Source organism: Empidonax traillii, unplaced genomic scaffold (assembly GCF_003031625.1).
Source record: "Empidonax traillii isolate 1590-97213 ecotype Southwest subspecies unplaced genomic scaffold, ASM303162v1 scaffold1370:size120874, whole genome shotgun sequence".
Classification (NCBI taxonomy): Eukaryota; Metazoa; Chordata; class Aves; order Passeriformes; family Tyrannidae; genus Empidonax; species Empidonax traillii.
The window spans coordinates 45,956-73,245 of NW_020956563.1; the positions used below are offsets into that span (position 1 = coordinate 45,956).

General features: G+C 51.9%; 2 protein-coding genes across 3 annotated transcripts in view; one reads left to right on the top strand and one right to left on the bottom strand.

The window, feature by feature from the left end:
* Window positions 1-382: 382 nt before the first annotated feature.
* On the bottom strand, window positions 383-3,642 carry TPRG1L (tumor protein p63 regulated 1 like). Of its 2 annotated transcripts, XM_027906890.1 has the most exons (6): window positions 3,404-3,642; window positions 3,227-3,318; window positions 2,964-3,140; window positions 2,248-2,401; window positions 1,515-1,727; window positions 383-1,279 (listed from the first exon to the last, which is right to left on the bottom strand). In XM_027906890.1, exons 1-5 carry the CDS (start codon window positions 3,605-3,607, stop codon window positions 1,533-1,535), a joined length of 822 nt encoding a protein of 273 aa, XP_027762691.1. In that variant the 5' UTR covers window positions 3,608-3,642; the 3' UTR covers window positions 383-1,279; window positions 1,515-1,532. The 2 variants fall into 2 exon arrangements, with proteins under 2 accessions (XP_027762691.1, XP_027762690.1); XM_027906889.1 differs by having other exon boundaries at window positions 383-1,727.
* Window positions 3,643-7,023: 3,381 nt separating this feature from the next.
* The window catches only part of MEGF6 (multiple EGF like domains 6), a 61,835-nt gene continuing 41,568 nt past the window's right edge, over window positions 7,024-27,290 (top strand). The window contains exons 1-4 of the mRNA XM_027906891.1: window positions 7,024-7,064; window positions 8,352-8,486; window positions 11,551-11,660; window positions 18,808-18,912. Coding sequence (XP_027762692.1) covers window positions 7,063-7,064; window positions 8,352-8,486; window positions 11,551-11,660; window positions 18,808-18,912 — 352 coding nt within the window. The 5' untranslated portion in view covers window positions 7,024-7,062. The remainder of the gene's footprint in view (window positions 7,065-8,351; window positions 8,487-11,550; window positions 11,661-18,807; window positions 18,913-27,290) is intronic.

Below are 27,290 nucleotides of genomic sequence, written 5' to 3' on the forward strand. Positions count from 1 at the left end.
CTGCACTCTAAAGTCTGTTTCAATTTGATGTGATTATGCAGTGACTTATCCCAGCATGAGGAAACTGTTATTTTCACACAACATGGGAGACAGTAACTGTGCCTGGGCCACTGTGGATTTATTACATGGAATCTTTACAAGAAGGATCACAACTGACACTTCAGGATGTTGAATTACAGGCAACTGAAATGGCAGTTTTTGTCCCAGCTCTCTGGTGCCAACTGGGAGTGGGTGGTTTGGCAGGGAAGGAGCAGTTGGACTATCCTTCCACTGTGTCCTCCCAAGGAGGGAGCCCCTTGTTTAGGAATTTATTGGATGTTTTTTCTTGTGCTACCCACTTTCACAGCCTCAGTCTCCAGAAAATGAAGAACAAAGACCAAACTGAGTTGAACTTTAACTTTATTGGAGGTTAATGAAAATTGGATAACTTAAAAATGCACAGAGAGGGACGATGCAGCTTGTTGGAGTGTTTGATGGAATGCAGCTTTACATGAGTTTCACAAACACACACCTAGGTTAAGGCAAAAAAACACCACTGCAGCACAGTGTTTATCCAGCAGATAAAGGCTCTGATAAAAGGGCATGGAGAGAAGGTCATGCACAAAGAAGAAGCTTGTTAGAATCAGCTCTTCAGCAATGCCAGCTCAGTGTCTCTTGTGCTGCTTCTCAATTTAATCCCTGGACATGAGGCTCAGGGCAGGAATGTATAAAGCAAGGCTGACACACAGTGCTGAAAGATTTTTCTCTGTCTCCATTAAAAAGTCCTGGCCCAAACTAGAGTAGATTTCAGAAAAACAGCTAAGAATATCAGTCTAACCAAAATAGAATTCCTTTTCAGTTTTACAAAGAACAGCTTTGAAGGCAAATGTGTTGGTGAGGCTCTTGGCAATGTTCTCTCACAACAGTCTTTACTCTGTGGCTGCAGCAAGGAAACAGAGGAAGTTCCAGTGGGTTCTTAGAGGGATTTTTACAAAAAGCATATTCAGAGTTCACCAGCTGCTGCTGAGCAGGTGGAACAGTGCAGCTTTAGCAAAAGCCAGCAAATATTGTTAAAGACTGACTGACAGCTTTCAGGATTCCTAACGGGCATTAATGAGAGCGCTGAGATCATGGAGACTGGAACAGTAATTCCTCTTTATCAGTCCCAAGCACAGGGTGGGACTGGACACCATACACAGGGATACTGCAGTAATGTGGCACAAAGGTTCTGTTGTACAGCAGGTACGTGGGCAGGGTTTCAGCAGGTTCCAAGGGCACTTCATGAACAGGAGGAACAGGCCTGGGAGGACACGGAACACGCTGCTGCTCACCCCACAAGGACTGTGGGGGCTGAATATCAGGTACAAAATACCAGACTGACACCACTGTGTGCCTGCTTCTCAAATCCAACCTGTGCACTCCCAAACCAACCTGGAACTGTCCTACAACCACCCTCTTTCCTTCCCCAAACTTCCCTTTGCCCCCGTGTGCTCTGCCCTCAGCGTGCTCTCCCCAGGGGACCAACAGCAAGTCACTTGCCATTCAACGGGGGGTTAAAATCCAATTTTTCCTCTTGTCATGGAGTAACCCAGTTTGGCCTCGTTGTTGATGAAGGACATCAGTCCCAGGTAGGTCTCGATGAGGATGGGCCGCTCCAGCACCAGGACACCGGTAGCACTTCCTGGCAAAGGGCCCTCCTTGTGGGCTTTCTTCACAGCCTGGATCAGCTGGGTTTGGAAGTTTTCCAGCTGAAAGGAAAAAAAAAATCACCTTGTTTTCCCGTTGTTTTACAAACTGTTAGGGAAACAGCTGCTGATGTGGAATGGAGAAGGATTAACACTAAAGCCATAGATGTCAGGGATCTCACGTACTGTGATGAATGTCACATTCTGGTATTTAACCTCAGGGATTCACACAGGACACTACTGACACATGACTTAAACATGGGCTGGATGGGTAAAGATGTATCAGTGACCAAGTGTTTATTTCTGCCCTGATCACTGATGTGTTGCACTTAAAGCATTCTAGTTTTAAGGAAAACTCCGGAGGGAATCACCTATTTCAAGAAGAACCAAGAACCCCCCTCAGTGGAGGTTTTCAGTAAGCAATTAAACCAGCTGTTAGTTAGCTGGCAGTCTTAGAGGAAAAATCCACCAGCCTGTCAGGTAAGTAAGAGCAGGAATAGGCCAAGATCCATTTTGCTTTTTGACTTTACAGGACTCTGCACTGCTGGAAATTTCAGTTTCCTTTTCCTTGCCCGTTCCTTACCCTGCACAGGGACGCGACCTTCTCGTCAGCGTCTGCCATGGGGTGCTCGGTGAAGGTGATGTAGGGGATGTTGGTGGACCAGGGGTTCCACCTGTTGATGAAGGAGGCACGGCTTTGCTTGTCCCACTGAATGCGGATACCGACACCTTCCCGCCTGGAGTGGAGACCAGAATTAACAGGGTAAGACCTTCCAGTTGTTGAGGCACCTTTAACTAGAACGCTCTGCCTGACAAAGACATACTTGAACCTGGAAGCTGAAATGCAAGTGATAGTAAATTTTTCCTGAAGAGCAAGGAATTCCAAGAAATAGCATGAATTCAGCCCTTAAAGGAACCTTCCTATGAGATGAGAGCAAGAAGGTGAAACTCCTTGGACACCTGGGGTGTAGAACCTGACCTGCACAGCCTGTGACAGCCCATGTGTATGGGGACTCTGACAACACTGAGGTGCTGCTGCTGCTCCTTACTGCATTACATAATGGTGACCAACTTCTGCTCCCAAATCTCCTCAGCTTATCCTGAAAGTCCTTGAGCAACTCACTGTTACTGCAACTACTGACCGTACCAGCAATCCAGCAGCTACTCCTAATGAAGCTTCAGGAACTGTTTGCAGAGTTAAGTAAGTGAAAGGAAGAATTCTCAGACCTTTCCTGTGGTCAGCTCAAACCGTTCCCAATGACTGTGTGAGGCTTACAGTGATGTTACAGGGCAGCTTACTTGTTCAGAGATTTCGGTGGGAACTCGAACTCCCCCATGGAGATGGTGTCCACAGCGCTGAGGGCGATCCTCGTCACCTGCTGGCACTGCAGGCTGATGAAGTTGTACTTACAGACCAGGAGGGACCAGTCCGTGATGAGGACAAGGCGCTCCTTCTCATTGTTCCAGTGATCGATTCTGGTAAGAGAACGTGACCGAGCTTTAGCGGTGCTGAGGCCGCCCCGGCCCTGCCCTCGCTGCCGCCCCGTCCCCGCGGGCCTCACTCTGTGAGCAGCCACACGCTCTGCACCTCCCCGTCCTCGGCGGGCAGCACGACCACCCGGATCTCGCTCACGGCCTGCTCGATGGTGCCGGGCTGCGGGGGAAGGCACACACGGGTCAGGGGTGCGGCCAGGGGGTGCAGGCGGCCCGGCCCGGCCCGGCCCTTCCCCGGCGCGCACCCGGAACACGAAGTACTGGCGCAGGCGGCCGGCGCGGCCCGCGGTGCGAACACTGAGCGGCCGCAGCGTCTGCCGGGCCGGCGGAGCGGGCGGCTCGAAGGGCGGATCGGTCCGCCCCGGCACCAGCGTGGCGGCCCCGGGGCTGCCGGGGCTCCCAGAGCCGCCGCCCGGGCCGCCCTCGTCCGCGTCCCGCAGCTGCAGCATCGCGGCCCGGCCCGGCCCGGCCTCGGCGCTTTCCGGGGCGGGGCGAGCGCGGCCGCCGGTGCCGGTGCCGCTGCCGCGGGGCGGTGCGGGGGGCCGGGCAGGGGGGCCGGGCCAGGCCGGGAGGCGGTGCTGGGGGCCGGGACAGGCCGGGGGGCGGTACTGCAGCCCCGCCGCGCTCCCGCGCACCGAGAGGATGCGCGGGCGGTACCCGGGCAGAGCCCGGCGAGATGCGGGATGCGGGTGGCGGGATGCAGGATGTGGGTGGAGGGATGCGGGATGCGGGTGGAGGGATGCGGGATGCGGGTGGGGGGATGCAGGATGCGGGTGGGGGGATGCAGGATGCGGGTGGGGGGATGCAGGATGCAGGCAGCACTTCCCACCCCCTGCTCGCCGGGTAACGGGCGCGTCCCCATCGCACACCGGGGCGGTGCGAAGTGGCGGGTGCCGTCCCTGTCGCTCCCCCGGAGCTGGGTTAGGTACCAGGTGCCGTCACCGTCAGCACAGGAGCTGCATCAGGTACCGTCACCATCACACACCGAGACTGTATCGGGCACCGTCACCGTTCCACACCCGGGGCTGTACGAGGTGGTGGGTGCTGTCACTGTCCCTTGCCTGGAGCAATATTAGGTACGAGGTATCACCTCTCTCACACATCTGGGGCTGTATGATGTACCAGGTGTCATTCCTGCTGCACACCCAGAGCAGTACGGGGCCTGTCTTGGCTCTGCTGTGGATTTTCGGGGCTGAGGAAGACAAGCACACGCACACACCACAAAGAGTCCAGCGGGAAGCCCTGGGCTTAGCCAAAATGATGCTCTGCCCTGCCCAGGTGGTCTGGAGAAGGAATCTGACGTACCCACAAAGCAATGGGATTTGTGGACCTACAGTGGCCAGTCAGAGCTCCTGTGAAGCAAATCCGGGTCAGAGGTATGAGATCTTCAAACACCATCAGGTCAGAGCTCAGGAAGGTACTGGAGTGATGCAGGACTGGGGACAGGACTGTGATTTGAGAGCCCTGACGTCCTTGTCACATCCAGCATGCTTGATAGCAAAGATTAAATAGCGCTGGGAATGAAGGGCATGCTAATATTTTGGTTTCTGTGGGCTCTGGCGTGACTGCAGATATTATCATCACTATTTATGGAACTGTATCGACTCTTGGACCACTGTCAGCGCTGTTTTACCCAGAGCCAGGGGATGACATCCTTGGCGGGCGGCCGTGCTGGGAAATGATATAAAATTGAAAACACACTAAATTGACTTCACAGACAGGGTTGGGTTTCAGATATCTGACTCTCACATGTGTCCCATGAATTCCCTGCTGAGTTCTCTGCAGCCCTTGCTCACATGGGCCTGTTTAGGTGGGAAACCTCTCTGCTGTCTTTAAAAGAACTGCAGAGCTGACTTTATGCTCAGTCACCCCTCGTGCTGTGCTCAAAGCGCAGCTTTTCCCAGTGGAGCTTCCCCTTCTCCCCACAGGCAGCCTGCTGGGGTGGCTGTGGCTGGGAGGGTCACCATGCCAGGCCAGCCAGGACCCTGCAGCGAGTTGTGTCCTGTCCGTGAGGCAGCCAGGCTTGTCACCTGAGACAGTGTGGGAGCTGTGGCTGGACTGAGCAATCCCCATTCCTGGCCCTGGGCCGTGTCCTGGAGAGGGAGCTCGACTCCCAGCTCTGCCCAGTCCTTGCCCACAGGGAGGGATCCCTGGAAGTCTAACTGGGAGCAGCAGCCTCTTTCCTACTGTTGGAAAAGTCCGACCTTTTTAAATGCTGGACAGGAAAACAGAGGCTTGGATTTATTATATCCTGGAGCTCTCTCTGTCGTTATAAAACATCTTTATGTGCTGCCTTTCTTCCTGAGGAAGAATGAAGGATGTTTTCTTCCCATCCGTTAGGCTTGGCAGATATTTTACTGTGAAGTGGCAGCATCACCTGCTCTTTTCTTTGACCTGTGGGATTTATGGCACTGCTGTGACCTTGGGAGGGTTCTGGTGTAATGAGCAGCTGCCTCAGTTTCTTCCAAGAGCCACCAGATTATGGTCATGGCCCTTGGGGACTTTAGTCTTGATTAATGGTTGTCCTTCAGCAGCAAAATATGTCCATGAAACTATCCAAACCTTCTTACCCTGCTTCTCTGCTGGAAATCAGCACCTGTCAGGGGCCGGGTGTGCCCTGGAGTGCCCCGGGGCAGTGCCTGGCTTCTGCTCTGGTTCCTCCTCGCCCTTGGGGAGGGTTTCCCGGCAGGTTCTTGAGGCTTGAGAGTTCAGTGCAGCATCCCTGCTCTGCTCTCCTCCCCATCCCGCTGTGCCAACTGCCGCGTGCAGCTGGAGCTGTCCCTGTCAGCAGAATTTCCCTGGGAAGTGATCAATTTAGTTATCTGTTGGAGTGCTTAGGAAAGATTGAATCTCTCTCTGGGTGTTTTTTAGAGCTGCTAGGAAAGGGATTTTGGGTGGTGTGTCCGGAGCTGGCCTTGGGAAGTGCACAGGAGCTGCCTGAGGAGGAACAGACCCGAACCATCACCACTCCATCCCCGTGTGCAGGGCCGCCCCCTCCCCTGCTCGGGGCTGGGCACAGCTGGTGGGAGGGATTTCTGACTGACAGCGAGGAAAGAGGCAGGAGAGCATGTGAGGGAAAGGAGCTGGACCTGGAAAGGCAGGGGGAAGTTTTGTGACTCCTGTGAACTGCAGGGAAGCTGCTCCGGTGCGCGTGTTCGTGCTCGCCCCCGGCTCCGGAGGAAGGTGGGAGCTGCGGCAGGAGGATGCCTGAGCCTCTGCGGATGGAGTGAAGGAGCACCCTGTGTGCTTTGGGGAAAGCCCCTGGGAAGTGGGATTCTCCTGCCAGGAGAGCTCCCGTCCTTCTTCATTCCTCTTGCCAAGTGCTGGTTTTCAGAGTGCCTTGGGAAGGGGATCTCAGCTCCGGAGCAGCTCAGCCCACATGGGGCTGTGCTGCTGGACACAACCCAGGTCTTGTGAGCCCCCAGATCTCTGGGCTTTGTCAGGAAGCAAATCGCAGAAGGAAAAGTCACTTCAGTGCATTTCACTGCGAGCAAATGAGCATGAGAAGCTAGGCTTGGTCTGGGGGAAAAAGCCAGCGGCAACCTGCACTGTGATCATTTCCCGTGGAGCGAAGAAACTCGCTGAGTGAACCCAAGAGGGAGGAAGCATCCAGGGATGATAAATCCGCTTTCCCGCCGCGAGAACTCCCCTGTGCTCCGATAGCTTTGTCCCCTCCAAGGAGAGACACCGGCAAGCTGGGAGCAGGAGGCAGCCGGATCATCTGCCTGCGAGGAGGAGGAACTGGCGGAGCTGTGCTGGGGGAGCTGCGGGATTCCCTGGGCACCCGCGGGCAGCACCTGGAGGGAGAGGAGCAGTGGCGATGGAGTTTCCTGCGGTGGCACTGTCATTCATCCTGGCGCTGCGAATATCTCCGCTGGCTTCTGGGAGCAAACTGCAGCCCCACATGTGAGTAGGAAGGAGTGAGTTCCGGAGGGGTTTTGTCGGGCAGGGAATGGAAAAGCAGAAGCCAAATACAGTGTTTTCAAATCAAGGAAGAAGTGAGGAGCAGAGAGTGAAGGGGACCGGGGGCTGTTGTGGGTTTCTTTATTTACTACCAGATGTGCAAAAAGGGGAATAGAAAATCGAAAACCTTGATAATCTTTGCTTGTAAACTCCGGGTTTAACTGAAATGCTGCTATTGTGAGAGTGAAAGAGGTGATTCTTCTCTGAATAGTTTGCCCTTTCTTCCCAGAGGGGCTGTTTTTATGGCACTTCACGGATCTTTCTTATTCCTCCCTGCCCGCTGCTGTTACTCCAGCAGCACGTAGGCTGCTCTTTTTAATTACATTTTACAGTTACAGTTTGGTGTTAATCATTTGGCTGCTTTGGAAAACTTCCTTGCAAATTTGGCCTCCTGCCAGAAGATGGTCTCTCGGAGCCAGAGGATCGCTCTAATTCCCTTTGTGCATGGGGACGGTGTGCTGCGGGGCACTGACTCCAACCCACCCTCCCGAGGGGTTTAATTCTTCAGTAAAAGGGGTCCTTTAGCTGATAAAGGTTTTACAAGAAGCTGCTTTTTCTCCCTGCATCAGGGGTTTTGTGTTCCTGCCCTGACAGTTACTTTCAGGACTTCTTGGACGAGGCCCTGGAGCTGAGCCCTGTGCCAGCGTGCCACAGTTGGAGTGGAGCAGTCGGATGCCAGCTGTGGTCTCTGAGCTTCACCACGTCCAAATTATTTCGTTTCACTTCTTTTATAGAAAGTATCTTTGTGAAAACTCTGGGTCCCTTTGGAGGAACTGGAAGTGGCAGAAGCAGCCCCAAATACTGTGTGGCTCGTGGCTTACAGAATCAGGAATAAATGTCTCCCTCTTTATTCTTAGTTAAAACCACTGACTCGTGCTGGCAGAAAGAGTTAGGATTAGAGAAGAAACAAAGTGCAAAGTGGTATTTTCCTTATTTTCTTACTGCATCGCATGTATTCCTTTTATTTACTGGAATTAGTCTTAGTTCTGAATGAGTGAGAAACCGTCACTGTGGCTGGTTGACCTGGCACGATTTCTTTTCCCTGCAGCGATTTAACTAATTGAGGAGGCAGATGCTGGGGGTTGCCCAAGCCCTTCCTGCCCTGTCAGCAGGAAATGCAGTTGCCCCCGGCAGGAGCCCGTTGGGGCGTGGGAGCACTGCACCCCTGTACCCCTCTGTGCACCCCCAAACCCTCCCAGCCCCCCTGTACCCCCTGTTTCTGTGCCCCAGGCCCAACGTGTGCGCGGAGCAGGAGCTGGCGGTGGTGGGGCAGCAGCAGCCGTGTGTCCAGGCGCTGACCCGCGCCGTCAGGGTGTGGAAGCAGGACTGCGGGGGCCGGCGCTGGTGCTCGGGCTACGAGCGCAGGTAGGTGCTCTTCCTTCTGCTTGGGGGGCTCCCTGAGGGAGGAAAGGTGGCTCCTGCCCCCCAGCAGCAGCGGGGAAGGGAGCTTGATGCCTGCTGGGTGTCTGACCCTACCTGGCACCTCTGGGACACAGAGCTTTTAAGCTGTTCAGGAATTCCTGGAGAAAAGCTCCTTGTGTTCTAAAGAAGCCTTGTCCTCGTGGTGGGCTGTTCCCCACCTTCCGATGATGTACAACATCTGTTTCCTGTGATCCAACTATGGTAATGAAATTACTTGTTCACATCAGGTGTGTTGAATCTTTAGATGCTTCAGAGCATCTCAGTGCCTCTTGTCTCACAGAGCTGATGGCAGGAGGGTTATTGTCCAAAAATAATCATAACTGTGGCCATGGTGCTGGTGATGGGGTGGTGCAAGCACACCTGTGAGGACAGGGACTGGTGGATTTGCTGCAGGATTTGCTGCAGGATCACCACCTTCCTTTCACTCCATGAGCTGGACCACGCTCAGGCCCACGTGAGAAGAGCGTAGAGCTCAGTGGAGTGGGGCTGGCACGGGTGGGCACAGAGTCTGAGTGTAGTCATAGTACCTACCCCTTGAGTTCCAACTGTCCAGAGCTGGGAGCCCAGGCAGGAGGGCCTGTGGAAGGAAGGGCTCTGAACACGTGTTACAGTGCAAATAATGAACTTTTCTTACTTACCCAGCAGCCAAACTACAACATGCCCAAGCTGCTTCCGTCCTCCACCTGCTTTTCCGGCCTCGTTAGGCAGTTACAAGCCTTTACAGAATAATGATAGTTGTCGTCTCAAAGAAACAACTTGGACTCGAGACAGCTTTTAAGTCTTGACTTTAGGAATTCCTCCTAACCTGTAATTGCCAGTAATTACCCTGGCGATGAGATCCCTGTGGTGGTAACAAAGGAGCAAACAGAGTCTGGCTTTTGGCCGTGTTTTAAGGGAAGGCTTTGAAAGGATGGGTGCCCTGTCTGCTTCTACTTCAAAGCCTGGGAGCTCTTCAGCCCCAGCTGTCCCTTCAGCTCTTTAATGGACGGTTTTGACATCATAAATCAAGGGACTGAAATGAAACAACTCTCTGTTCTGCTCCATTCTAAATATCAGAACAGCCCAGTACTAAAACTCTGTTCCTGATGGAAATGCAGAGGAGAAGCCTGTGAAGGATTTCACCCCAGGAGCTGTGAGAGCAGAACACTCCTCAGGCATCGTTTTGTCCCAGATCCCCTCACTCTAAACCTCTGGTAGCTGCCACCACAGCCAGCCTGTTGCAATAGCTGGGAGCTCTCCTGCCAGGCTCCCTCGTGCCGAGCCATCGAGGGCAGTGGCACACGAGGGGACCCTGAGGAGCCTCTGGCTCACCCTCTGGAGTTGCTCCAGCTGGACCTGGCTCTGGCAGCACAGGGCTCAGGAAGTGTATTCACATCTTCAGGATCTGGCCTGAAATTGGCCTCAGTACCTTTGGGTTCCTGGAGGTGACGGGGAAAAGCAGCATCTGCTGGGGGGCAGCCAAGTGGAGCATCCTCAGCCTGCTCTGCTCCACCTTCCTGGTTTGCTCCTGTGCAGCTTCCCAGGGAGTAACAACAGCAGGTAGCTTTGCTCAGTGCTCTGTAACCAGACTTGGAGGAATGACAGTGATATCCCAGAGGGGCTGGAAAGGGATTTTCCAGCAGCAGGACACAGCAGGATTTCCTGGGTTCCATTAGTTCTGGCTCATTCCACATTTTCTGTGCCAGGGGCTCCTTAGAACACAAAAGAAAACAGAAACAATGAAGATAAAGTATCTCCTGTGTGGCTCTTTCCTGTCTGCAGCACCCAGATACCCACAGGCACCGAGGCTGTCACAATATTTGCCTTTCCCTGAGAACAGCCTGGGCTGGCTGAAGGGTCTGAAGTGTCCCACAGAGTCACCTGGGTGTGTGGGGGTGACACTGCTCAGGGGCTGCTGGGCCACAAAGAGCCCTGAGCTGTCCTACCTCGCTATTTCTACCTTTTCCTCCTCTTTTCTGAGCTTCCATGTTATGTTCACACCACCCTGCACCCACCACCTCCCCTTCTTCCACTGCCCCCTGCCCTCCCCAGGCTGGGCTGGACAGAGCTCCTGGTACCAAGAGGATCCTGATGGATCGGAGCCTGGTGCCTGTAAATGGCTTTCTCAGCTTCTTCTGGAACACAACTATTTCCTTCATAATGTGCTAACAGCTCATACAAAGAAAATATTGGTATCTACTCTTATTTTTCTCAGCTGTTCTTCCATGTGCTGATTGGCACAGAGGAGTCCAAAGGTTTCCTTCCCGGGAATTAATGGTTTGCCGTTACTTGGGGTTTTTTTTTTTGTAGAGACATTCAGATGAAATCAAACAACTCGACTGAGTTAGGGTAAATATTTTCAGTGGACATGCACAACACATCTGCTGTGCCAAATATTTGTTGTTGTTTGCCTGATTTGCTTTGGTGGAGCAGTTTCATGTTCTGCCAACGGAGCTTTGTGAAAATCAGCTTCAAAAGTTCTATCTGTGTTTCAGTTCTCACAAACACACAACATCAAATTTCCGGGAAAAACGTGTCGCTTTTATTTATTTACACTTCAGATGAGTCCCTGCTTTACTCCCTCAGCTGTCACCCTGGAGGGAACTACTTGGAGTAGTTCAAGGGATCCTCAGCATCCCCTGCCAAGCTCTGGAGCCTTGCTGAGTACACCAGCTCTTGGAGGAGCTTGGCATTGCCATCAGGGATTTTTTAGCTCGCCAGACCCTTGGAGACACCTGCTCCTGCTCACTGGAATACCTGTTGTTCTTGAAATTCACATTTCCTGTGAGAGCAAGTGTAAGAGAGGATCTCAGAGCTGTGGAACAGGTTAGAAGAGAGCCTGGGGTGTTATGGGGACCTGGGCACTCATCTCTCATGTTCCCAGTTAATTAGGAATATTTCCTTAGCATCAGTGATCATTGCCAGAGCAGGTGAGAGACAACATCAGCAGGCTTACAAACACAAATGCTCATGTACTGTGGCTCCACGTTTAGAGTGCCAAGCTCTGCTCTTCGCTGCTGTGTTTCAGGGTGGTGTATTACACAGGCTACAGGCAGCTGTACCAGCTGACATCCCAGACCACCTACAGGTGCTGCCCAGGATGGTCCCAGCTCGCAGGGGAGGACGGGTGTCTGCACCGTAAGTGTCGCGCTGCTCTCCTGAAGGTCTTTGCTCCTTGGCTGAGGGTGCTCATTTCAGCTCCTGGGCCTGCAGTAAACACTGTGAAATGTCTTTAAATGTCTATAAAAAAGAACTGGTGGTTTGTTGTTGTTATTTGTTTGTTTGTTTTGCTGTATTTTTTTCTGTTTCTTTTTTACTATGAACATTGTTATTATTATTATTTTTATTTCCTTTAACTGTGCATCAGAGGGGTTCTGCTCTGGCTTCCCGGGAAGCGCTTTGTGTTGCTTTCTGGTTTTGGAGAATTTCCACGTTGCAGCATGAAAGGGTTTCAGGGTCCCAGTCATTTATCCACTTGCCAAGTGCTACTAAGTGTTTAAAATCGAGCCCAAACCGGTGTTTCAAATGGCAGAAACTCTGGAAACTCCTGCGGGAAGGGGTGTGTGTGTTGGGGGCTGGCTCTGTTATTTTAGGACTCAGTGAGTTTGAGCCCCTGTGAGAGGTTTGGGATCTCTGCATCCACCCCTTACCTGCTTCCTCCCATATCCAAAGGGCAATCCTGGGCTCAGGATGGTGGGATCCAGCAAGGGATGTTGCAGGATCAGCCTCAGGGGAGAGAGCACACGGCCATGGGGGGAGTGCCACTGGTCATGTCTGGAGTTGGAGACCCAGAACTTGAGCCTTTGGGATTCTCTGGCTGGATTCCTGCTCTCTTCTAGTGCAGTTCTCTGCCAAGCAGGCATGGAAGTGTCTCCTTCCCAGCTGTGAAATGTATTCAGGTTTGCACATGAGTCAGGCTGGGGATGTACAAATATTAGTCTATAAGATGATTTTATGCTGTTGCTGCAGGAGGCAGAGGCAGTTTTGTCCCCATGGGCCCCACATTCCCCATTCCCCTCCAGACTTCCCTGCCTGACAGGGGAGGCAGCTGCTCTGCTGCTCCTTCCCCCAAACCCTCAGCCACATCCAGCTGGGGAAACATTTAACTGGAAACTGCTTCTGAGATGTTGAGAGCAAAGAAAACCCTTCTCTGGAGTCAAGCAAAGGTTTATTTGAGTTTATGTGTAGAGCTGAATGTCACCCAGCCATGGGCAGCTCCATTGTGAGGGCCACTGGGATTGGGGTTGACCTCCAGTACAGGAAAATGTCTCCCACAGCTGGTTGCCTTTTGTTCTGTGCAGAGGCCATCTGTACCTTCCCTGTGCTTTGATGCTTGAACCAAAGGTTTACCAAAAAAAAAAGGGAAAAAAAGGTGTGTGAAGCAACCAACCTTTATTCTTCCTATTCCAAAGCCTGGAGCCAAGGAGAGCAATGCACTGGGCAGAGGGTGCCCCATAACCCCCTGTCAGGGAGCAGATAATAACCTCAGCTGAACTCAGAAAAGCACCTTCTGTAATGATTTTTCCTGCCAAGGAAGTGAGTAATTCCATGCAGGAAGGAAGCAGAGAAAAGGAAATAAAGCTGCTCAGGGCACGCTCTGAACTCATCCTTCTCATCATCTGGGCTGGGAAAGGTTCTCCTGGGCTGCTCCCTGCAGGGCTGGGCTGGGGTAAGGAGGAAAGGGATGAAAGCAGAGTGACACCAGCTCCAAAGGAGGAAAGGGATGAAAGCAGAGTGACACCAGCTCCAAAGGTTCTGCAGGAATCGCTGCTGAGCTGCTGGGGGGGTTGAAGTGGAACAAGAACAGTGAGCTCTGTCTCTGCTCAGCCATTCAGCCTGGTTGGATACCACTGACTTCACAACCAGGACGTGCTGTAACCTCGTTTCTGGGACAGAGAAATGAGCATCTCAAGTGCTGCAGGCCCCCAGCACAGGCAGGGGCACTTCCAGGGGTTGCTTGAGGCAGAAACTCAAGTGACATTGCTCTGTGAATCATCCTGTCACCCCCTGAGAGCAGCAGGAGAGCAGCCACCTGGTCAGGGGCTGAGGGGGGGCAGTGGGGCTCGTGCTCCCTGATTCCAGACCCCCCCAGGCAGCAGCTGGAGGAGCATTCCATGGGCAAACAGGGCAGCTCTGCCCTGCCCTGGTGGGGTGGCTGGTGCCCCGAGCTGGGATTTCTGTCAGACTGTCCTGGGAAACGTGTCTGTGCTCTGTGTAACTAAACCCTGGTCCCAGGGAGCTCCTGGCTCTCGGTTTGCAGGGATGTGATGACTTTTCCTGCTGGTGGCTCTGGCCTCGGCACAGGTGTGTTCCTCTGGGGCAGGGGAGGTGTAGGAAGGTCTGGCAGGGGATTGTCAGGAAACAGGAGTGAGGTGCTGGGGCAGGGGCACACGGCCAGGGTGCTGTGTGTGACACAGGATTTGCTGGTTTGTCAGCAGCCTGGAGTCAGCTGCACTTGCTGCTGGAGCTCTGCTGAATGCCACAGAGCTCTTGTGCCAAAACATGTCTCTGGGATTTGTGGCCCTTCCTATCTGGCTCCAGAGATCACTGATTGTGTTCCAGGAGTGCTGAGGAGGGGAAGGGCATCGCTGCTGACAGTTTAATTGGGGCTGTTGCCACCCTGCAGTGCAATCTCATCTTATCTCGCTCTTCAGCAGCTCCTCACTGCAGGGCTCTCTTTGCTCCAAGTGCTGGGCTGGTCATCACCTTTCCTTAAAAATAAAAAAGCAACCCATGTGAGGGGAAAATTTCAGCACTGCAGGCTCATGAGCAGCATGCCATGGTGTCTGACACTGAGGGTGATGGTAAATACCTTTATGAGATGGGAATCCCAGCACCTTCGTGGGTCCCAGCTCAGGTGAGTTGTTTGGGCTCTCAGTGCCTGGAAGAAGGGAGCAACCACTGTACTGGGTGTACTCACTCTCAGCTTAGGATGGAGGATGTAGCAAAACCGAGGTGTCCTCCTCTTCCTCACATGCAGGTTTAAGTCTCTAAGCATTTACAGGTGAAGAAATGGCCAGTATGGAGCTGTGAGGGCAGTACTGGGAGTGCCTGGGCTCTGCTGGGAGCAGACAGCTTGGAAAGAGATGGAAAATTTCACAGAAACAAAAATCTCACGGGTCTCAGAGAATATTTGGCTTCCTTCCTCTGCTCCTGTGCCCTCTGAAATGGTGACAGCCAGGCTGTCAGCCCAGTCTGGCTGGGTTCTGTGTTTTGTCCTGTCTCTTCTGATGGCAGCAGAAGGGTGAGGGCTTGTTGCCTTCCATTGCCCTGTGTCCTGGACATGCATCTGTTTGGGAAGGAGAAAGGTCAGAAGTCAAGACACCCTTTGCATTTTTAGGATGGCATCAGGTTCTTTCCCTGCCTGATTGCTGATAGTTTAACTTTCAGACTAAGCTGCTTGGCTTCAAGTGGCCTCTGAGATGCTACTTAAATTCCACCCGGGTTCAATAACACAGGTAAAGCTCTCGGTGATTAGGATGAGGGGCCTGTGTGTCTGGTAATCCCTGTGATCTCCACTTTCAGCTCAAGATGTTGAAAAGAGTCCCACTGAGCCTGTAACTCCTGATGTGTGTGGAGGAGCTGGAGTTCAGCCACAGACAGTGTGTCTGTGCTCCTGGGCCAGCCCCTGCCACCTTCACAAGGGGCACAGTGAGGCAGGAGGGCTCCAAGGACAGCTGGACAGAGGCTGAAGAGGAGACCATCACCAGATTTAGTGCAGCTGGGAGTGCTGTGGCTGAACTTCTGAACCCCTTATCTGCCATCCAACCCAGTGCTGGTTAAAGATGCTCCCTGGGGGCACACCAGCCCGTCTCTGCCCATGGAGGGGGTTGTACCTCAGTGGGTCCAGACACTGCAGGAGAAATGCTTTTCTCCTTCCCTCTTCCTTTTAAATCAGTCTAATGTCTGCCACTTCCCCAGAACCCCACCTCACTGAGTCCTTGCTGAGGACATTCCCTGGCCTTTGAGCAGAAGGCAGTGGTGCTTTGTGTAATTCATCCTTTCTTTCCTGTTTCCCTGAACAGTGTCGTTGCCCTTTTCCCAAATTTCATTGCATTAAACGCTGTCGCTCTGAATTAGGAGCTCATTTGCAGGAGGCCTGGAGGGCACAGAGGGGGAGACCCACAACTCCCCCCGACCCCGGGCTGGGAAGTAGGTTATTATGATTTCCACTCGGTATGTGCCAGCCTGCAGCACAGAGCAGGGGATTGTCCGGCTCATTCAGGAAATCTGGGGCACTGCCAAGAATAACACCCCTGTCTTCTAACCCCTGATTTGTGTCGCTGAAATTGCTTCTAATATTTTCCATTGTTGTGCTCCGGGTCTCGCTGAGCTGCTCCGAGGGCCGGCGCTGCCAGCAAGTTGTGCGCTCTGGATCCAGGCTGGGCTTTGCTGGGACCCTCTCAAAGGTCTCTTTTTTAGGTGATGAAGGTGAAGGATCTTGGGGGAAAAAAAGAAGCCCCTCTCAATTTAGCCACACAGTCCGTTCTGTCTTGTGGTGATGAGGCCGGAAGGAAAGGACTAAAGGAGAGGACAGTCCTGCTCCCATGGCTAGAGCTGGGAGAACCTGGAGACTGCAGCCCCAGAACACCTCAGCATGCACCTGGGGAGGGGGAGTTGTTCCTGCCCCGCCGTGCAGGGAAATGTTGGCAGTGCAGGCGTCACAGCTCGGCTGAGCTTGGCAAAGACCCTCCCAAGATGCAGAGCTCTGCCAGCACGGGACTGATACGGGATCACCGCAGTCCCCAGGGAGACGTGGCCATGAAAAGCCTTAGATGAGAAGATAACTGGCTTTGTGAAGCAGCATTTCATCACGGATTCATTATTTCAGGGAGATGAGTGTTTGGGCTTCAATGCTACCTTTGTGTTATAAATAATCTCCTCTTGTGCAGGGGGGATTTGAAAAATTGTCAGGTCCTTAGAAGAGCCAACGCTGAGGCTCGAGTATTTCAGCTCTGGTGCATCAGAGGTGCAAAGTTTGGGGAGTCTGGCTCTCGGTGAGAGGGGGACATGGAACGAGCTGGAGCCGGGTGATCCACAGGGAGCTCCTGTGCCCGTGGCTGTGCCTGACCCCAGGGTGCTCTGACAGCTGGGTTGTGAAGAAGTGATGGAACAAAGGTCCTTGAAACGGGCACGTAGCTCTGTCTGGCAAGAAGAGTGTGTTTTGATGGAAAACATGCACATTTGGAGAATGGCACATTCACCTAAACCCTCACAAAATATCCCTAATCACAAAACCTCCTTTAGCACAAGACCTCCCCGGTCAGCACGGGCTCGGCGGAAGGCATTGTGTGAGCCAGGAGCAGGATTTAGCACAGAGGAGAAATTAGGAAGTCAATTGTGTTCCTGTAGGAAAAAACAGAGCCAATATTTGATGCGTGGGGGATTCAATGGTGGGAGGAGAATAGTGGGAACTCGGTACTGTGGTTATTGCATTTCCATGTACAGTAGGTTGGAACTGATTTTTCAGGCGTGACAAGTTGACACCCACCAGCTTTGGGTTCCTTTTGTGAAGGTAATCCCTGCTTTTCCCCAGCTCAGATTTCCTGTGGATGCCTTAAAGTTCTGAGTTATCTTTGACAATTGATAACTCTGCAGATTTATCTCCTGGTGTGCACAAGCCGTCCTGCCGATGTGCCCCAAACCCGCAGCCCCTTCCCTGCTCTGTTTCCATCTGTGATCCCTTTTTCTCCAAGTGCACAATTAGTGTTTTGGAGCCGGCGTGGGGTACTTTGTGCCAAGAATTTTGGAGCCATTTTTGAAGCCTGCGCGGGGTGCCAGTTATAATGACACGAAATGAAATGTGTAATCACAGACCTGCTTTTTCTGTCACTAATTACTTACAGCTTCAGCTGGAATGGGAAGAGAAGCCAGGGGGGCTCCCAACTTGCAAAGAGGAGGGAGAAGCTGTGCAGCCAGCACAGCCAGTGTGCGTGTGAGACCCTCGGCCCACGAGCCTGGAATTGTTTCCAGGTGGTCCCATATCATATGGGGGGTTGCAATGTGATCATAGCTTTGTACATTCGGTTGGTAACTGAGCCCAGGGCCCTGAGCACCACTGACTGTGGCACCACTGGTGGCTGCAGTGTGTTCCTCCCTGGGATGCATCAATAAACTGGTCCCCATGGCTTCTCTTAGCCCTGGGCTCTCTACAGTCCAGCCTGGGCTGAGCAGGGGTGGGAGCTGCTGGACCAGGTACCAGCACCGTGTCTCTAGCACTATCATCAGGTGACGCTCTCTGGTCCACATCACCCGGTTTGCCACGGCTTCTGTGAGATGTGTTCCAACAGCCCCATCACTCTTGGAGTTTGTTACAGTTTGTTCAATGAAAAGGGAAAGGAAAAGAGCAGGTGTGGGAGAAAGAATGAAAAGAGGAGCTGGCTGGCAGTGCAGCTATGTCCAGATCAGTGAACAGGGAGAAAATTTCATTGTCCGAATCTTTAAATGGATTTAAAAGGAAGATGGGTGCTTGTTCTGCGTCCTTACCCTCCGACAAAGCAACGCACACGTGACAGCATCCCTGTTCACAACGTTTCTCCTTCTGACATCAGCCTTTCCCAGTGGGAAATATAAACCACGGACCGTGTTTCGTGAGCTATGAGAAACACAAGTTACCCCGGAAAAACATAACCTTGTCTGTGGATTTATGTAGATGATTTGGAAAGGTGGATTTCAGAAGCCTAATTGAGCATTCTCTGTCTCTGTGTCCATTTTACACTCCGCTGGGTGAGAACAGAGAAACGTGGCTGCTCAGGCTTACTTACAGTTTAGCTCCATTTCATCCTCCGGGCCGCCCGAAGGTGACGCCGCGTTGGGGTTCCCAGCGCTCCGGGAGAGCCCGGCGGAGAGGTGGGAGCGGCTCCTGGTGCTTCTGTTCTGGAAAGATCCCTCCAGTTTCAAAACAAGTAACTTGTATTTGTTGCCACAGGATCTGGTATGGTTCAGCACGAGTTATTTCTGGCTGTTTTACCCACTTGTTGGCTGGAAAACCATGGTTTCACCAGCAGCCCTTCTGATGTTTTCCTGCGAGTCCTCACTTAGCCACGCTCCAAGGCAAGCCCTGAGACATTTCCTGAGAGACTTTCCTTCCTCCTGTATTTTGAGACTTTGTGTATTGAGTTCTGCATTGTCAGCCGAGACACTTTCAAAACGGGTTCAGCAGGGGTTTTATAACTATTCAACTATTCTCTGGGGCTGTGGGCATGCCATCAGTGATGGGTGTTGGTTAGTGCATGTGCCCTTCTGATGGTGAGTGCTGGAATCATCCTCTCCCTCCTCCTTGCAGCTGCCTGCGCTTACAGGGTTTGTCTCAACGGTGGAAGCTGCCGAGAGGGATCCTCACAGCTCTGCCACTGCTCCTCTGGCTTCCAGGGACCTCACTGCCAGCACGGTAAGCAGCCTTGCCAAATTCTCCCTCTGATTTGGAAGTGGAGAGGATAAAGAGTGAGGGATGCCCTGATTTATTTATGTTTTATCTTAGCCATTGTTTTATCTGCAAAATTCCAATAATCTGCTCTTGGCTTTTGTGGTGTTTGGGGAGCTTGGATGTTTGGAAAGGAAATGCTTATCATGACTTGCTGTGAGACGCAGCCCCGCGCTGCACAATGGCCTTTATTCCTGGCTGCCATCCGCAGCGGGATTTGCTGGAATCGGAGAAGGAAGCTGATTAAAGTTGGGTCAAACAAAGGAACCCTGGGGTCACAGCCTGTGGAACGAGGGCAGTGTGGCAACGAGCTGCCACCTTGGAAAGGAGTGCTGTGGTATCTTGTGTTTTGGGGCTGCTAAGCTTTATTTAATTAACCTTGGTGTAACATACAGTCTCCCTTCTTGAAGGTCATTGAGTTTCCTAAGTTTGGTAATTCACAGATGTTCTGATTTGGGAACACGATATTCTACAGCAAAGAACTCCCAAGAGCTGGAAGGTGCCCTGTGCTGTGTAGATGGTTGGAGAACACGGTTGTCCCCCTCCTCCCTCTGAGTCTGCAAGGTACAGGGCAGTAGTGATTGCTCACATCATCTTTGGGTGATGCTGATTTATAGCAGCAAATTAAATAACAAGACTTTTTCCTTTACCATCCATCTTTACCATCTGTTCCTTTTTTCTGACAAACGTCTGGATTCTCATCATCTCTTGCACTGTTAAAAGTACTCTGTGACTTTGGTGCTCATTAGTCAACATTTGTGCTGGATTTTTGTGATAGGATGGGAGGCTGGAGGCTGCTTTGGGGCAGGACATCTCATCAGTGGTTTGTTCTTTCCTCATTTGTCACCTATCAAAGGAACTATGCTGGTATTTGACATTATGGAACCTCCCAGAGAAATAGCTCCCCAGGATGGAGTTGTGGAGCCCTGGAGTGACTCTGGATGTGAGCAGGTTGAGGCTGTCTGGTGAAAAGAACATGAAAATACCTGTGTGAGCAAAGCTGCTCCACAGCGACGTTCCACGGTGCCATTTGTCTTCAAGAAACCTGCGCCTGATCCGAATGGTATCGCTTTTCTTTTGTGGAAAGAAACACAAATGTGTTTGTTTTAGAGGCAGGACGCTCCCTGTCCTGGCCAGACTCCTATCAGAGCTTTCAGCAGGGGATGTTTTTGCTGGCCAGCCCCGAGCAGCAGCAGCCCCGTGTTTACCCTGGCTGGGGAGCCGGCGGTTCCCCATCGCTCGGTTCCCCGGGTGTGATGCTGTCCTTCCTGGTCTCCTCAGCTGCTGACAGGGACAACATTCGTGCACTCTCTGTGTTAAATCACCCCATTGTGAAGGCAGAGCCCTGGATGGGGCCGCACAAGCTCTGGCAGGAAGGCCCGTGGCACACCGTGTGTACCTGTCCGTGTTTCCTCACCTGTTCTGTTGCCTCTTGCCTCTCAGTGGCTTTTTGACCCTGTCAGGTGCTGTCAGTGTAGGCACTGATCTCCTTCCTCCCCTCTCCTTGCCTGCCTGCCATCAGGTGGGCTTTGCTTGGCAGCAAAATGGAGCAGAGGTTGAGCTGAGCAGCATTACCAGGACCACAGGGACTGTTCCTGAGCCGAGGAAGCAGCTGGGTTGTCCCGAACTCCTTTATCTTCCACCCCCGGTAGATGAAAGGATTGTAAATGGAGCGTTCTACGTTCGGGCTGAGGCTCCTTTTAGGAGCTCCTTTCTGGGAGCTTGGACATAAATGACCTCTCTGTGCAGGCTTGTTGCTGGGAGGGAGGGGGTGTTGGGGAGCCTGGGCTCTGCTCCAAGCCTGCCTGGCCTTCCCGGGGTTCCTCGGACCACCCAGCGCTCTGGGGTGCGGTGTTGGTGGACTCGTTGGACCCGAGCGAGCGCGGCAGAGCGAGGTCTGTGTGTGGGGGCAGTGACCATCCAGCCAGGGCACAGGGGGTGTGAAGGTGGTTGTTGTTTGCATCTTGTGCTGCAAATCAGCTGCTCGGCGTCACCGCTCGCTTACTGGAAACCTCCCAGCAGAGTGGATCGTTTCAGCAACACTCAGGCTCGGGGGGCTCTGATGTGGGAACTGTGCCGTGCCGGGGGCCGGGACCCTTCCTAATTAGCCCGTCTGCGTTTTGAAGCGCCATCCAGCCCAGATCTCCTCCAGCTTGGCACAGAGGAGAGGTCAGCAAGCAGGGCTGTGATTAGTGTCTGTGCTCTGGGGCCAACTGAAATGGCTTTGTCACCCGTTACTGTCTCTTTCATAGCACTGCCCTCATTTACAGAACATTTGACGTGCCCTGGCGTTGTTTGACTGACTAATGACCCGATTTCTCCAGCTAACCTCACGAGCTGTTCAGTTGGAAGCCTTTGGGTGTGGTAGGGCTGGGAGAGAGGGGTTTGCTGGAGGCAATTGTCCCAGAGAAACACGGGACTGTGAAACACTCTAAGATGTTGGAAGTCAAAATGGGAAGGGTTTAGACTCTGGAAGCAAAGGAAAGCATCTGTAGTCTTTTCTTGGGTGCAGCAGCCAGGTGTTCTGTCTGAGATGGAGAGACACGTGTGACAGCCCTTGTTTGGACTTGGGTGACTTCCCCAGTCCAAGGGGACCCCAGTGCTGACTTCAGAATGATGGTAGCAAGATACTGTGCTCGATGCTTCCTGGGTTTGCAGTTCATGAGGCCAATTTAAAATCCATTTGTGGGATTAAATCGGCGCAATTGTTCTTCAGCCGTCAGTTCACTGGAGAGAATCCACGGTCCGTAATACCAGGGCTAAATTAAGCAGAGCGCTTTTCCAACAGCCAAGAAGTCTGAATACTTTTATTTATAAGCAGCCTCCTGATTCACAAGGTTAGCCTTCTGCTGGGAGGGGAGAGGAGCCCGAGGCCAGAGGAGATTCCTGCTGGGATTTTCTTGCATTTTGGCTCAGGGAGGCAGTGGAACAAGGGCGGTTTGTGCAGAGCTCGGCCGTGTCCTGCGCTATCGGCTTGTCCATCAGCCAAGCGGTCGGTATTTAATAGCTGGCAAACAGGTAGCGCTGAGCTCTTTGAAAAGGTCCACGAGAGGAAACACACCAAGGCCATGTAGGGGCTCATTCAGTTAAAAAAACATCTTTTGTGAAGAGGGTGTGGAAGAAAAGAGAAAATGCACTGGGGCTGGGGGAACAGCTGGGGCTGTAGCTGCAAAAGAAGTTTCCTGGGGCTTGTATATGGGGGGTACCTGGGGTCCAGTGTCCCTCACTGAGACGTTCCTCAAACACTGCACCATGGCCAGCCTCCAGCCTGGATGTATCTGCAGGGCAATTACTCCGTGAGTAACCTCACAGCTCATGTGATTTGTTTTCCAAAGGTGAACTGGAGTACAACACACAACCTTTTGGATGTGCACTCTCACGTGTAAAGTTGTCCAGCTCTGCCGGTGAGTGATGGAGCTTGTGCCAAGGCAGAAATGCTGCTGCCCATTTGTTTAAAGGAACACGATAACGGGTGAAACAGTCCCAAATCTGAAGGGCTTTAGTGGATTTGAAATACGGCTGGCTTTGTTCTTTTCAAGCTTTCCTTGGGCTGAACTCAAGAATTAAGGATTTCATGATCATTTAAAAGAGATTATTATATTGGGTGAAAGAAAATACATGGCTCAAGTCCTTTTGGATGAGTTGTAGCCCTCTGCTTAGGTTCTGGCAAGTAAGCGAGAGAGGAATCTTCTCACTGACATCTCACTGGTTTGAAACATCCATGTAGATCTTTATTGTTCATCACACTAAGATATGCTGAGGGTAAGAAAACCTGGAAGGAAATGGATTATTGTGCCACCTGGAGAAGACAAAATCCCCACTTTGTCTGGGGGGAATTGGTACCTTGGGCCAAGTCATGTGAGGTGCTGGGCGGCCCCTTCAAAGCGCTGCATTCCCTTCCGAGAGGGCTGAACCCCCCGGGCACCTCCCGTGGCAGTGCCGGTCCCATGGCCGAGCGTCAGCCCCGGCTCTAATCTCCCTGAAGGATTTCTGTGGAGCTTTGCAGCCAGCTGTGACCAATTAGCAGGGGCTGTGGCTGGAAAACCGCAGCGACTCGCGGGGCTGAGCGCGGGGTCCGCGGGGCTTTGAGGGCGGTGAAATCTGCCCGGGTGTTTTCTTCCCGTAAACCATCTGCTGAAAGCCAGGCTGTGAGCACGGAGGTGAGTCAAGGGACATTCAGAGAGGAGAAGGGATTGTTTTCCAAGCAGTGCAAAGCGCTCCAGTCTAACAATGCACCACTGGGGATCCCATCGTGTAATGGGTAATAAGAAGGATTTGATACACGGATGCCACGTGAACTCAGTTAATGCTGAATCCTTGGATTGTTTCTGGAGAGGGTGAGCCCATCCCCCTGGTCAGGTAGCCAAGGGACATCCCAACCTCACAATTCCTCACCAGTTGCTGGTTTCTTGAAAGGAGAGAGAATATGATCATGGGTGAAAGAGATTAAAATCTTAAGGACTTTAGTGGGTCCACATGAGAGAAATGACACGGGGCAGTTTAACTCCCTGTGATCAAATCATCAAACACTTTGGTTTGGAAAAGACCACTAAGATCATCAAGTCCAGACTGAATTCACTGAATCTTCTGTTGTTTTCTGAGGATCTGCTGAAAATCAGTGGTGTGGGAGCTACACTGGCCACGGGCACAAGGGACAGGCTCCAACCCAAAGAGGTGGTTTGGTGAGTGAGAGAGAAGTGAGGACCAAAGCAGGAACGATAAGATTGCTGCAGAGCTGCCTGGGATTTCTAGAATTAATTTATGCTTAAACACACAGCCTGGTCTGTAATAAATCATTGGTATGTTTTGCTTTCCGTTTCTGGATTTGGAAAGGTTGGAGAAAACATTTTTTAGTTCGTTAAGTGCTGCCTTCTCCAAGGCATCATTTCCAAGCCATGTTCTCTAGCAGGTGATAACATCTTTCAAGCAGCCTCTGAAACGCCTTTTCTTCACCTCAGCAGCAGGTTTTCCTTTAATTTTTGCCTTGTTTGTTGTGTTTGAGTCCATTTCCTCTCCTGGGCCCAGCACTGCAGTGTAATTGGTGTAATAATCCAGGAAACAAACACAAGTTGAGATTCCAGTCATTACAAATACCTTTCTTTTCTTGGGAAGATGCTTAGAGGATTCCCCCTCCAGAGGTTTAATCAGCCTCTCCAGAGGTTTGAATCAGACAGGCTTTAATTTTATGGAACTTCACCTTCTGGTGGTTCAGCTTGCAGACAGCAACACATGTGCTGCATGTCAGTGTGTAGGCAGTTTTCCTTTGATACACGAGGAACAGCAGCCCGTGCTTGCCCGCTGAGATAGGGATCATTTTCCTTTTGAGATTTATATGCCTCACCTAAAGACTGGCTAGGCCGTTCCCAGAGGTCCAAACCAGCTCTTGTGGCCAGGAGCTGTTTGGGATCACGGCTAATGGAAGTCAGTTCTGTGATTCATGGTCCTGGACTGAGTGTCAGAGATCAAAGGGCCATGGCCAGTGAGGTGCTGGGCTCCCCTTACTGGGCCAGTGAGGTGCTGGGCTCCCCTTACTGGGCCAGCTCTGTGCTCGGGATGAAGGGAGGGCCTTAAGCTGTTGAGGGGAATCCGAGGGAGACTGTGCCTTTCCTTGGCACACCACTGTGCTGTGTGAGGCGTGTTGGATTCCAGCCCCGCAGATGTGGAGGTGATGGACGCCAGATGTGTGTCATTAGGAGATACCTCTCCTTACCAGCTGCAGATTGTCCATCGCTTCCTCTGCTGGACGTTTTCAGCAGGAGAAGCTTGAATTCCCACCATTTCCTGCTATCTCAGATGTTGTCAGGCTGCCCTTTAGCTTGTGCAGCCCAAACCGGTCACGTGTGGCAAGGACAAATAACGTGTGGGGATTTGCATCTTTTCAGGGGCTCACTTAGGATTTGCCTCGATAAACTTGCCCAGAAAATTGTGTTCTACCTTTAACTTGCAAAATGAGTCCTCAGAAAACTCCAAGGATTTAAGTGAAAGAATGCCAGAAATGGTTTTGTACTTATGTGAGAAGAAGACATGGATTTTCACTTTGTGGTCTCTGGTGTAACAGGACATGCTCCTTAAAAATGCATCTTTTTAAACTGAAGAAATGGTTAAAGAGTAGGAATAAGGATTGATCGTGGTGTAGTGAGGGATACATTAATTACGAAAATGTTCACACTTTACCCAGGCTTTTCACCAGGATGAATCTGAGTTTTCTGTGAGGTTTTATGTATTTTATGCATTGCTGTAGGACACTTGTTGAGTTGTGTGAATATACCATTTTCCAGGTCTCTGCAAGTCCACTCCTTCCTGCCTGTATTTCCCAGATAGAACACTTCAGCAAACTCCCTGCTTGAAATGGTCTGCAAGGTCATTTTTTCTATCTAACCTAGGAAAAAAAGTTCATTTCAAGGGAAACAAGGGTCCTGATTCCCTGAGCTGTTCCCACCGTGCTCCTGCCACGATCCTGCCACACTGACACGTTCCGTGGGTGGAAATGCAGCCCCTCTGCTGAGCAGCACATTGGTTTTGACCCTTCCTGATGTACAGCAGAGGGTGGTGGTGTTTGAAACGTGCAGGAGAAGCAGATGTAGAAAAAAGAGTTCTGGGAAGCAGCAGACCAGGTAATTTTTCTGCTTTAAAATGACTTCGGTGTTATCCCCCTCCATGTGGGCTGGGAATCCGCCCTGGATTGCACAGCAGAGAACTGACTCCTGGCAAAAAAAATACATTATTTCCGCCTTCTTTTTCCCCGGCTGCTCAGGATCTCACCTCATTAATAGTGTAGATTTTGGAATGTCAAATATTTGGCATATCTGGGTATTGGAGCTCTACAATAGATCCCTGGGGCTGTGGACGCTGCACCCCATCTCTCTGCAGGGGGGGGGTTTGGTTTGCTCCTGGTTCTGCTGGGACCGACCCTGCCCAGCAAACCTCTCCCACCTTACACAGCTGCTCCTTCAAGGAGGTGAATTTCGAGTTTAAAACGTTAAATTTATGCTTTTAAAAAAAAAACCCAAACAACAAACCAACTTGTGAATTTCCCCAGAAGCGAGTAGCCCTGACCCTTTCATTAGAGACAAAGGGAGTGTGTATAAATGTCTTTTGTGGCTTGGCAGTAAACTTGCTGAGGACGACATAAAACGTGCTCATTAAATGCTCTTTACCCAGCATTGCTTTTTGTTTCCAGCAGCACTGTGATGTTCATCCTGCCATTAATTACCTAATACCAAATATGGCATAAACAAGCCATTTGCTACTGTAACTTTTTCCATTTATTTTCCAAGGTTCTTACTCTTGACACCCGTTGTGCACCTGGGAACGTGAGGGGCATTTGTAGGGAAATGTAGATAACGAGATCAGTGCTCAGTAGTTTTACACAGACCTTCCTGTGCTGTGACTGTGACTGTGGCTCTTGAGAACCTTCCGAAATGCTCCCCCGCCTTGGATGCTTTGTTGTATTGAGCTTAATTATATGGAGACAAAGAGACTTGGAGAAGACTCTTTTTCCCAGGGATGTGCCAGTTTTCCAGCGTAAGACACGAACTGCCCGTTGTGTGTTGGCAGCCGAGCGAGCGGCCTCGGAAGAGAGGTGGGCATTGCCTCGGTGTCACACACACCCCAAAGGCTGCCAAGTGCCTGGAAAGACTGGGCACAGACAGAGGAGCAGAGCTGACCCTTCTGCACGAGATTATCATCTTCTGTATGGCCTTTCAGTGCCTGACTCTGATCCAGCCGAAATCTGGGAGCTGCAGCACTTTGGAAGATGCTGGTTTAGGATTCCTTTGGAATAGAGCGTGGCTTCCCATTCAGATGAGTAAGTTTAAGGCTGGTAGGTGAAACATCTGGGTGCCAAACTGACTCTTCCCATGCCTATACCTCTCACTCTGGTGGCAGAGCCTTCTCCTCTGTCACTGCTGCTCCTGGAAGTGCAGTGCCAGGCCTGGTCTCCCCAGTGAGGTCCAGACACGAGCAATGTGCATGTAGCAACCAGCAGAGGCACTGACAGGCTCCATGCATCAGGCATCACAGCTAGAAGGACTCATGAGGTAGATGTGTCTCTGGATATGTAGCTGGAGAAATGGGAATGGCAGGTTTAGTGCCTTGGCCGTGGGAAGCAGCACAGAGAGGTTGGGGTGTACCTGGAGCCCAGACCTCCTGCTGCCCAGAGCACATGTGTGTCTGATGCTCAGAGCTGTCCCCTCCTTCCCTCCCTGTCTGAGCCCTTTGCAGCCTGGCCTGGTGCAGCACTGCTTCTTTTGAACCCTCCAACCAGATTTTGCTAGTTCTTGTCCCTGGTTCTGTGTGAATCTCAGCAGCAGCAGCCAGGTGAGCGCAGGGCTTTGCCCTGACTC